Source organism: Moschus berezovskii, chromosome 25 (assembly GCF_049115385.1).
Source record: "Moschus berezovskii isolate FMDL1 chromosome 25, NW_MosBer_1.0, whole genome shotgun sequence".
Lineage (NCBI taxonomy): Eukaryota > Metazoa > Chordata > Mammalia > Artiodactyla > Moschidae > Moschus > Moschus berezovskii.
Genome location: NC_142484.1, coordinates 11,839,945 through 11,851,955, shown reverse-complemented (window position 1 = coordinate 11,851,955; position 12,011 = coordinate 11,839,945). Strand labels below are relative to the sequence as shown.

Here is a 12,011-nt window from a genome sequence, read left to right as displayed (position 1 = left end):
CTGCCCAGAATTGAAGAGCCCTGGAAAGTTCCAGAAGAAGGCAATCTGGAATCCCAATTGGGAAAGAGTCCTAGGTGGTCCTTGGACATCCCGGGTGGGACTACAGTTTGGGGCCCTCTGCTCATAATCCCAGGCTGCAAACTGATATCATCACCGGTTTTCCCTGTAAAGTGCAGCTCTAGCTTGGCTTTAATGTTTTACAATGCTGTTTCTTTCACCTTGTGAATTACAAGATTTTCCAGACCCTGGGGGCTAGCCAGGCCTCAAGGGGCTCAGGAAACTCCAAGACTCACTCCCTCTTCTCATCTAAGGTGCTAGTTGACTTCACTGATAACATTTGATGTGCTTGCAGCAGGCATGTAGTCCAGGCCGAGTTCAGGAAAGGTCAGAACTTGATCAGAGGCCTGCTCTCCTAATTCTGAAGCCTGAAGAAGACTGCCTCAATTTTCCCTAACAGCATCACAGCCTCAATTTTCCCTAACAGCATCTCAGCTTCCCAAGTGGTGCTAGTGGTGAAGAACTCCTGCCAATGCAGGAGCCACGGGTTTGATCCCTGGGTTGGGAAGGTCCTCTGGAGGAGGTAATCGCAACCCACTGCAGTATTCTTACCTGGAGAATCCCATGGATGGCAGACTCTGGCAGGCTATGGTTCACAGGATCACAAAGAGTCAGACAAAAAGAACATCACATTTCTTCCAATATTGAAACTGCCTAGAACTTCGATGCAGTTTGGTGTCAATGGTGTCTCTGATCTGTGCCATCTATCCCTCTACCTAAAGCCACTCGTATGTCGCTGCGCTGTGCTGTGTTGTGCAAGTCGTTTCAGTCGTGTCCAAGTCTGCCATTTGACCTCTTTTCCTCCTAGCAGTCTCCTCTCTGACTGAGGACAGCAATGCACATCTCATGAAGTGGCTAGGAAGACCACAAGAGATCACAAGGGTCTAACATGGCCCTTAACATGTACTTTTATCACTTTATTAGCAGTGTTTTACCTACAAGTTGGAACGAGTCTCCCCACTCTTAGATTGTGCAGTTCAGTTTGGTTTTTCACCCAAGAACGAAGGAAGAGATTACAGTGGAATTTTCTGTATAATGGGAGTTTTCCAAGTCCACTCCTCACAGACACCAATGGAGTCAAAGATTTTATCTAGAGGCTCATATTTCTCATCGGACTCATGCTGGCTTGAAGGAGAACATTGGAGCAGGTTAGCGCAAAGAGTCGGACACGACTGAGCGACTGAACTGAACTGAACTGAGAGCATATATAGCTAGGTAACCTTCACCGCCAGTGCATGCTCAGAACTCAGTCTGTCCTGAGCACTTCATTCGAGGACAGAAGCATGAAGCGGCTTGGACTCCTCGGGCTGGTAGCTCTCTCAGAGTGCATAGTCATGTAAGTGCGGGGACTATAAGTGACATCGTCCCTTCTTTTTTTTTTGGTTTTTTATTCTCGTCCTCTTATTCTTCCACCTGTTCGAAGGGAATGTAATCACTCCCTGACAGTCTAAAGTCAACTCTCGCTTGTTGATACGTACCTTGCCACAGACTCTGTGAGGCCCTCGGGCCTCCAGGCAAACCTGTAGGATCGCACAACTCTTGGGGTCCAGCCACATCATGTCCCGTGCAAAACTGCATTCCTTGAAATCTCTCAGTGCACAAGCTGTGCAGCTGTCGGTATGGTCTGAAGAGACTGCGCCTCTCCGTGTGTGGTTCTAGGCCTCCTCTCGGTCTCTCCGTGTCTGTGTGAACGTGTCTGCCTCTTCCACTCTGTATCTCTCTATGTTGTCTGTCTCTTTAGATGTCTCTGTGCATGCAGAACTCTCAGATTTTTCCTTTTTAAAAACATTCTTCTTGGCTTCTTTCAACTTCCTTAATTTATTCCCCATCTCCTGGCCTCCTCTCTTCTGCTTGAGCCCGGAAGAAAGATCAGTAGCACTATTTCTCTGCTCTTCTAACTCTAACAAGCAGTGTGACCTCAGCCAAGTCTCCAACTCCCTGCATTTCAAATTCCTCCCCTGTTTAAAGAGGATGATGAATCCCTTCTACTTCCCTCTCCGAACTTCCTTGAGAAGGATACTGTGGGATGACCACAGCAATGATAATGGTTGCCATTGCTGACGCTTCCTGTAAATCAGGTGCATTATATCCATCAGCTCACTTAATATCTAAGCCATTCTATGTGGGGATGGTGGTGGTGGGGATTATTTATTCCACTTTTTTACCGATGAGGCAATTGAGACTTCAGATGGTCATATGCCTTACCCAAGATTACACAACAGAACCTGTTTTCATACCTAGGTCTTTGCCATGGTCATTGCATGGCGTCCTGATAATAAGGTGACACTCATAAAAATGCCTGGAAAATACACAGTGCCATTCCAGTGTCAGGTCTGACAGTCTTTACAACACAGACAGCTGATTGCTGCCTGTTCTTTGTTTTCTTTTCCTCATGGCCGGTGAAAGAATCCCTGTTATGCAAATGAAGACCATGCGAGAAACCCTAAGGGAAAGAAATTTGCTGACAGATTTCTCTGAGGAACACCCTGACAGCCTGTCCCAGAAAGCCACTAACGACCAGAACATCATTTATCATCCCCTGAGGAGCTACAAGGATGTGAGTGTGTTGGGCGGGTGGTGCTCCACTGCGCCCCCTGGTGCTCTGGCTGTGCACCGGGTTCAAGTGGAGATGCCATAGGGGTTGTTGGGGCTGGGGCTCCTGCAGGAGGCAGAAACGCGGGCGAAGAGGGACCCATTCCCAGAGGAGAAGGCAGTCTCATCCTCAACTCTTGGCTGTGGTGACTGGACCCAGCAATGACCAGGGGGCAGATAAACATTCATTTCTGTGCCAAAGGTGTGTCATTAGTTTGAGGGAGATTGTTCTTTCTGAATTACGTGAGCCACTCAGTTACAGATGAAGGGTGATCCATGCCAATCGAAAGATAAGTTCAGTACAGTTCAGTTCAGTTGCTCAGTCGTGTCCGACTCTCCGCGACCCCATGAATCACAGCACGCCAGGCCTCCCTGTCCATCACCAACTCCCTGAGTTCACTCAAACTCATGTCCACAGAGTCGGTGATGCCATCCAGCCATCTCATTCTCGGTCGTCCCCTTCTCCTCCCGCCCCCAACCTTTCCCAGCATCAGAGTCTTTTCCAGTGAGTCAACTCGTCGCATGAGGTGGCCAAAGTATTGCAGTTTCAGCTTTAGCATCAGTCCTTCCAGTGAACACCCAGGATCGATCTCCCTTAGAATGGACTGGTTGGATCTCCTTGCGGTACAAGGGACTCTCAAGAGTCTTCTCCAACACCACAGTTCAAAAGCATCAATTCTTCGGCGATCAGCTTTCTTCACAGTCCAACTCTCACATCCATACATGACCATGGGAAAGACCATAGCCTTGACTAGACGGACCTTTGTTGACAAAGTAATGTCTCTGCTTTTTAATATACTATCAAGGTTGGTCAAAACTTTCCTTCCAAGGAGTAAGCGTCTTTTAATTTCATGGCTGCAATCAGCATCTGCAGTGATTTTGGAGCCCAAAAAAATAAAGTCTGACAATGTTTCCACTGTTTTTCCATCTATTTCCCATGAAGTGATGGGACCAGATGCCATGATCTTTGTTTTCTGAATGTTGAGCTTCAAGCCAACCTTTTCACTCTCCTCTTTCACTTTCATCAAGAGGCTTTTGAGTTCCTCTTCACTTTCTGCCATAAGGGTAGTGTCATCTGCATATCTGAGGTTATTGATATTTCTCCCAGCAATCTTGATTCCAGCTTGTGCTTCTTCCAGCCCAGCGTTCCTCATGATGTACTCTGCATATAAGTTAAATAAGCAAGGTGACAATATACAGCCTTGACGCACTCCTTTTCCTATTTGGAACCAGTCGTTTGTTCCATGTACAGTTCTGACTGTTGCTTCCTGGGCAACTGCAAATCAATTGTCAAATCCTGGGCAGACGTATGTCAGCATCCACAGATGCATGGATACCAGTAAAATAGTTACTGAGCCCCTATGGCATGTGAGGCCATACAAATCTAACACTATAGTGTTGATATTGATTTGAAAAAAAGTCTGATCTCTTCTTCATGAATGCACAGGCCATCTGAGAGACAGGCAGGGAGTAAAGAGCTGTCAAGTAAATGGCCACCTGCCTGGTGTTGAGAGGACACGGTCCTAGTTTAGAAGAAGCGGTCTGGGGTGACTGAGGAGGGCCATCCGTAAAAGAAGGGGCTCAGTTTGGAAGAGGAGACTGGAGAGCTTCTTAAATGAAGGTGCCACAACTTCCCTGGTGGTCCAGTGGTTAAGAATCTGTGCTTCCATTGAAGGAGTGGTGGGTTCCATCCTTCGTCAAGACAGTAAGATCCAGTATGCCATGCAGCCCTAACAGAAAGAAAAGGAATCAAATCAGGCAGTGATCTGAGCAGAGGCTGTGAGGTGGCGTGGTTGGAGAGTGATTTCAGGAGACACGGGACACCTCAAGGGTGGCAGCAGTCTGCGAATCAAGGGTGGCCAGTGCAGCCAAGTCTGCCCTAATCACCCCATCTTGGCCTCTGTAGTTTGCCTACATCGGCAACATCAGCATTGGAACACCTCCTCAGGAGTTCCAGGTCCTTTTTGACACCGGCTCATCTAGCTTGTGGGTGCCCTCCATATACTGCCAGAGTCCGAGCTGCTGTGAGTACCTGCTCCCCTCCCCACCTTGCCCGTCTTGTTTTCCCTTCCAACTCCCTTCTCCATCCTTGGCACCCTGTGGACACTCATCTCTTGTATCTGCAGATAAACGCAAGAGCTTCATCCCTAGTAACTCCTCCACCTTCCAGGCCACGAACCAGATTTTCAGTATCAACTACAGCTCTACGTCGATAAAGGGATATCTTGGCTATGACACCATTCGGGTAATGTGGAAACAGAAGCGAAGTCGGGGTTGGCCCTAGGAACAACCACTGCTTACAAAACAGATGCCGAACCAGCTGGCAGTTCCCTAGTGACTGGATGTCTGCTCCTTCGGATCCTGTCCCTGGGTAGATAGCGCCTCAGCTGACACACAAACTCCCAGAAGAGCTAATCCAGACAGTGGCTTGGGGCATGGACTTACAGCTCCTTTGCCCATGAGCAGCTCAAGATTCGTTTCACTGGGAGCAGGGAGAGGGGGGAGAAAACACCACATTTGTATTCTCAGACTATGCTGGGCACTTTCATGGTAATAACTCATGCGACCCTGCAGCAATCACACGCAGCAGGTACTATGATTAGCTTCATGACACAGGTAAGGGAACTGAAGTGCAGAGGGCAAGGGCCTTGCCAGGGTCACACATCTGTAAGTGGTGGAGCTGGGCTGGCCAGTCAGGACTCAAGCAGGTGTGGGAATTTGGGAAGAGGATAAAACTGATCCGGGGTCCCTGGGGGCAGCACAGAGCTTCAGATATCCAGACAGGGAAAGCAGGGGGCCAAACACATGGGAGGGGACTGATAAATGAGTTCTCACTCTAGGGGAATTTTGACAGTGTAATAAAAACTACGGCCTGACTTCCCCAAAGTGCTTGAATATTTCTGCACCCACCCCACCCTGCCTCTTTCTCTCTCTTTGCCCCTCTGTCTTTCCCAAACAAACTCATGCACACACAAACACATCCCCAAATGCATGTTTCCCAGGCAGAGTTTTCTGGGGGACCTTGCCAGTGACATTATATAATGGGGCTTCTGTCTCTCTGGGCAGACGTAGAATTCACAAGCATTGGCTTGAATTCAGTTCATCACAGTGATGCTGAAAAGGCTATTCTGCTCTCTACCCATTTTGTCCTCAGGCGGCACCACTGGGTCCTGTCCTGGCTCTAGGTTGCCCCACCTGCACGGAAGGCATGAGGGCCAGTTTGACTCACTCAGATGGTGTTTGCAGGAGGAGCAGGTGTTGTTAAAACCCACAGCCCCGGAAAAAATGGAACACAAATTCCTGTCCCAGCTTGGTCTAACCATCTGAGATGAGTCCAGAGTACAGCCAGGCCTCAGTTCTTCTCTGCAGTGCTAATGACATCTACACCCCAGCCTAGTCCCAGCCCCACCTCCCAATCCTTTATGTGGGAACACTCTCCTCTCCACAGATTGGGAACCTTGTTAGTGTGGCCCAGCCCTTTGGCCTGAGCCTGAAGGAGTTTGGGTTGGAAGATATACCCTTTGATGGCATCCTGGGACTAGGTTACCCCCGCCCCACTGTCACAGGGGCCACCCCGATCTTCGACAACCTGAGGAAACAAGGAGTCATTTCTGAGCCTGTCTTTGCCTTCTGCTTGAGCAGGTAAGTCTGAGGTGGGCCAGATCTCTCTAATTCAGCGGTAAGATGCTTTCAGTTGTCTGAAAAATTATAGACCACCTGATCCGGAAGTTTCCTGAGAGATAGTCTAGCCCAGGGTAACTATGGCTCCAGGGCCTTACCTGGCCCCACTACTGGTATTTGTAAATAAAGTTTTATTGATCAAAACCATGATCATGGGCTCAGGGGCAGGGACTTGGTCCAGCAGGTGGGGGAAGAGGGAGAACAATGGAAGGTGTCAGGAAATAGGTTGGAGGAAACAGCAATAGGATTTGCTGATGGATTTGACATGGAAGGACTTTCCCGGTGACTCAGATGTTAAAGAATGTGCCTGCAATGCAGGGGACTCAGGTTTGATCCCTAGATCTGGAAGAGCCCCTGAGGAAGGGAATGGCTATCCACTCCAGGGTTTTTGCTTGGAGAATTCCAAGGACAGAGGAGCTTGGTGGGCTACTGTCTATGAGGTTGCAAAGAGTCAGACACGACTGAGTGACTAACACACACACACACACAAACACACTTGATATGGAAAGAAGGAGAGGGCTGGCACGAAGTTTTCCTTCCTCACTAACATTTCACCAGGAGCCCAGGACCAGCTACACAGTCTGTGGGAGCCAGTGCAAAATAAAAATGTGGGGCCCTTTGTTTAACCAGTATTTGGATTTCAAGACAGGGAGAGCTCCATGAAGAACACAGATCACAGGCTCGTGAAGCCAACCCTGGGTGAGACTGAACCCTCACCCTCATTGTCCTTGAGCCTGGGCTGTTTTTGAAAAATGACAGGTTAGACAAGGAGGAAGCCAGACCCCTCCAGCACAGTGTCCTCGGAGGGTATTTCTGAGCCCTTAAGTTGCCAAACAGGACCAGGTCCTCTTCAGAAAGTTGGGTGGTCAAAGCCCAGCCTGGCTGCCCACCTTTGAGCTTCTTCTGTGACACTCGTTAGCTGGGACCGACCCGGGTCCACGACTCAATCCCTCTGAGCCTCGGTTTCTGCATCTGTCAAATGGGTTCTGTAGTAGTGCCTCTGATGGGCGGATAAGCACTACCCTCAGACAGCGTGTGGTGTTACTCTCCTCCAACAAGACCCTCTCTTCCTTCTCTCCATAGTCGGAAGGAGAACAGCAGTGTGGTGATGTTTGGAGGGGTGAACCATGCCTGCTATAAGGGAGAACTCAACTGGGTACCAGTGTCCCAAGTGGGCACCTGGCATATAAACATACACAGGTAAGCATCTCCCCCTGAGAGCCACCCCAGGTGGTGCCCCCACATGTGCAGACACACACAAATGCACCCCAGCGACACAGTCACACACAGACACAGACTCCACCCAAAAAGATGCACAAAGAAACACACAAAGGCACACAAATTCCGACACGAACACAGACACATAGGGAAACAGTGATATACAGACATAGACACACACACCCAAGATACACACAGACACATGCAGACATACAAGCACACAGATACACCACCCATGGACCGATAATCACCCCAAGCCTCCTCATCAGGGCTCTGATCAGGAGAACGGGATCCAGAGGGGCCTGAGCAGCTGGGGGAGGGCTGCACCCACCACACCGTGAGGTGGGGAACATGTTTGAGGACCCTAAAGTGTAGTGAAAAGAAGATCAGGGAGAATTTCACCAGCCTGCACACGGTTGTGACAAGATGACTGACTGTCCAGGGCTCCCTGGGACTGAGCAAGTTCTCAGTACACAGTACTGCCAGTTTAAAAGCAGGGCAAGGACTTAATAAACAGGAAAAATTGGTCTTCTTAGGGAGACGCTACCCAGCAGTGGAGAGAGGTTGGCTGCAATCTTGAGACTTGAAAGCTACTCAAACAGAGAGATACCTTCCTAGCCATAGCTACCTGTTTTTCTTCCAAGGCACGCAGTGGGGTAGGGACTGTGACAGAAGGAATCAGGAAGCTGGGATTCAGGAGTGGCCTGAAAACAGGGGCAATAATTGATGGGAATCTGTGTGATACCCTCAGATAAATGCTTTCCTGTGTCTCAGTGGCCCTCTGGGCTAGCTCAGGCATTGCCTGGTTGAGGGCCTCAGTGTCTGAGCCAGATGAAGGGGCGATGCAGGAAGACAGCCTTTCCCAGGGCAGCCTGTGTCTCCCTCCCACGAACACTCTGAGCATCTGTTGCTCAGGGAACCTCCACGTTCACTCCCACTATTGGTCAGACACCAGATATAGGTATCTGGATGTCCCTCATTCATTTTTTTCATTGATTCATTGATTCATTTGCAAACATACATTGTGCACCCCTTGAGTGCTGGGCACTTGAGGGAGGCACTGCGGACACAACTTGCCCTCACATCTAGTGAGGCAGAGGTACCTGAAATGACTCACACACACAGTGAATTACCGCCTTGGTGCCCGCTAGACATGGGGAAGCGTCTACAGAGACTGAGCAAGACTGCAGCCTGATCTAGGTTAGGAGGAAGGCTTCATTGACAAAGTGACATTTAACCTGGAAACTAAAAGATGCGAAGAAATCGTCTAGACCAAGAAGGTAGGTGGTTTTCTAGGAAGGGTGACCAGCACATGCCAAGGCCTTGAGATATGAAAGAGCTGGTGCATTCAATAACTGAAGGGAAGTCAAAGAGGATGAAATGACCAGAGTCAGGGCAAGGGTTGAAAGGCTGTTCAGGAGACAATCAGGCAGTCATGTTCAGGGGGCAGCTGTGGGGGAGATTTCAGAGTGATGCTGGTGCCTGTTTTATCCCATTTTCTCTCAGCATCTCCATGAACGGGACAGTGATTGCTTGTAAACGTGGCTGCCAGGCCCTCTTGGATACGGGGACCGCCTTTCTGCATGGCCCAAGAGGATCGGTCAGCAAAATCCAGAAACTCATCCACGCCAGGCCCATCAGTTATGAGGTGAAGGGTCACTGCACGGGGTCACTCCCAAGCTCTTCACACAAAGATCAGCAGAGCCAACCTCTCCCTCTTTCTATTACAGCACTTGGTCTCCTGCCAAGCCATCGGGACACTGCCTCCTGTTGTCTTCACTATTAATGGAATAGACTATCCAGTACCTGCCCAAGCTTACATCCAAGTGAGGGGATAACCCAGGGGGCTGGTTCTCAAATCTGGGACTTGCAGGAACCCTTAAGCTGTTGCTGGGGGGAGGGCGCTCTCTGCAGGCTGAGCCACATCATTGCAGATGCTGCTGAGCCCATGTGGCTGGGCCAGTGACTCCTACAAAACCAACCCCTTGAGAGTAAAGGACAGTCTGGGACACCCAGCCTCCTGAAATAAGTGTGAAATCACTACCCCATGCTGGCATGGTGGGAGTCACAAGGAGAGGGGAACACTAAGGGCCTTTGCTTTAAACAGCTTCAGTTCAACCAGAGCCCTCAGATGGACGAATATGGAAAGTAAGGTCAAGCAGTCTGTGAAATAGCCAGGTGACGAGGAGGGTTGGCTGGGGACGGACCCAGTGTTCTCTCCCACTCTAGTGATTAACAGCATCCCTTCCCTTCTCTAAAGTATCCAGGTTGGGACCATAAATTACATGGTTACCCTGGCCCTTGGCTGCCACTTCCCCTTGCTAAGCCCCAGTTCCCCGTCTGTGACTTGGGATACCTGACTCCTCAGCTGGATGCTGAGTAAAGGGTGCGCAGAGACTGCACAACTCTTGTACGTGGTTGAGGCTTAATGTCAGTTTTCTATGGGAGTTCAGAGCAGGCTAATGGGCTCAAAGAAGCTTTTGAGGAAGACAGGGAATTTCATTAATTCTAAAACCCCAGAGTCATGGAGACCTGAGGAATGCTTCTTGGTCAACGCAAATCTAAACTGGATTCCATGCAAATGGCACCCCTGGGGGCTGTGCAAAAGGGTTCTGGGGGCAGATTAGGGGTGATGAGGGCTATAGACTTGGGGGCACCAGCGAAAATCACCAACCCAACCTGGAGTGACCAGGGAGTGTGGGTCAAGGAAGGCTTTGTAGGGGACTCGAGCACAGTTCTAAGGAAAAGGGTTGTGGGGAAGGAGAAGAAATAGCATTTTCTGCAGAGAAAAGAGGGAGCAAGGAACAGCAAGGAATTATGGGACATTCTTGTTCTCTTTTTAAAAATTTTATTGAAGTATAGTTGATTTACAATGATCTGTTTATTCCTGCCATAAAACAAAGAGACTCAATTATATATGTGTGTGTGTATATATATATATTCATATTATTTTCCATTACTGTTTATCATGGGATGTTGAATATGGTTCCCTGTATTATACAGTATGACTTTGTTGTTCATCCATCCTCTCTATATGTTTGCAGCTTATAATCCCTGCCTGTCTGCCCCTTTTCCTCCCTAATGGCAACCACAAGTCTTGGCCCTTCTAGTTGTTGGAAGAGCCCCTACTTCCACTGCTGCTGAGAGAGTCACTTGATTCTTACCAAAGGGAGGAAGCAAAACCAGGAAACTTGCCAACTCTGGATATTGATGAGGGAGGCAGGGAAGGGCTCAGGTTGACTACTTTATATTTTTGTTTTCCCAGCGTTGGTCGGGTTACTGCTTCAGCAACTTTTTCGTGCGCCCACAGCGTGTGAACGAGCGGGAGACCTGGATCCTGGGTGACATCTTCCTGAGGCTGTATTTCTCGGTTTTCGATCGAGGAAACAACAGGATTGGCCTGGCTCCCGCAGTGTAAATGCTGGGCTACTTCAGGAATCACTCAGGCCCACTCCAGACACACACTCATGTGAAGGCACCCTGGGTGGGGCCAGGGATGCTGGTGAACTTTGTTTGTTGCTCTGCAAAGCCCTATTCTCTATAAAGAATAAAGGATTTCATCTCAACGGTGCTCATATGAATGGGTGACTCTCTTTGGGTCAGGGAGGTGCATCACATTCGGGAAGGATCTAGAATCAAGTCTGAAGCACAAGTGAGAGAAGCCCAACTCCAGCTGGCTTGAAGGGAAGACTTATTGGAAGGATACTGGGGATCTGGACACACGAACCAGAGCAGAGCAAAAGATCTCTGTGACTGGACTGATTTCTCTTCTGAGAAATCAGAAGCCATTGGCTCACTCTTTGCCTCCCCTGCTCCTTCCCTTTATGCATCTTTGACTCTTTAAGCCTGAAAGCCTTTTTCCTCAGGCTTCTACACTTAGTGAAGGACTCTGAAGTTGCCTGTCTCAAGTTTTTATATCCCTAAAGTATATAGTCCAGAAGGAAAGAAGCTCAGAAAACATCACTTCACCAGGAAGGGATATTAAGGACTGGTCTACCTCAGATCTTAAGTTTAGCCCTGGACCAATCATCCTGATGGGGGCAGGTGGTACTATGATTAGCTTTACTTAAGCAAGTGACCCTGCTCCCCAGCAAACATGATTGACAGCTTCCTCCAGAACCAGGTGACTGGAGTTGGGGTGAGCCACCATCAAAGAAGTGTCAGGGGGATGTTCTAGACCACGATAGTGTTTAAGACTGCCCCAGCAACTCCACTCCCTCCTCATTTGGAAGAATGTCTCGTTGTTGTTCAGTTGCTAAGTAGTGTCTGACTCTTTGCGACCTCATCGACCATAGCATGACAGGTCTCCCTGTCCCTCACTGTCTCCTCGAGTTTGCCCAAGTTAATGACCACTGAATCGATGATGCCCTCCTACCATCTCATCTTCTGCTGCCCTCGTCTCCTTTGGCTTTCAATCTTTCCCAGTGTCAGGGTCTTTTCCAATGAGTCGGCTCTTCACATCA

At 49.1% G+C, this 12,011-nt stretch overlaps 1 protein-coding gene across 1 annotated transcript; it reads left to right on the top strand.

Annotated features, from left to right (window-relative positions):
- The first annotated feature begins 1,292 nt into the window (after positions 1-1,292).
- Positions 1,293-10,966, top strand: LOC129548460 (pregnancy-associated glycoprotein 2-like). Its single transcript, XM_055414982.2, has 9 exons — positions 1,293-1,393; positions 2,464-2,614; positions 4,556-4,673; positions 4,776-4,894; positions 6,098-6,291; positions 7,414-7,530; positions 9,055-9,196; positions 9,279-9,374; positions 10,814-10,966. Exons 1-9 carry the CDS (start codon positions 1,293-1,295, stop codon positions 10,964-10,966), a joined length of 1,191 nt encoding a protein of 396 aa, XP_055270957.2.
- The last annotated feature ends 1,045 nt before the right edge of the window (positions 10,967-12,011 follow it).

Excerpts from the sequence above, each read along its gene's own strand:
- LOC129548460 (XM_055414982.2), top strand. The coding sequence starts at position 1,293 with ATGCTCAGAACTCAGTCTGTCCTGAGCACTTCATTCGAGGACAGAAGC. Across the intron at positions 4,674-4,775 it reads CTGCCAGAGTCCGAGCTGCT|ATAAACGCAAGAGCTTCATC; the intron begins GTGAGTACCTGC and ends TTGTATCTGCAG. Across the intron at positions 6,292-7,413 it reads TTTGCCTTCTGCTTGAGCAG|TCGGAAGGAGAACAGCAGTG; the intron begins GTAAGTCTGAGG and ends TTCTCTCCATAG.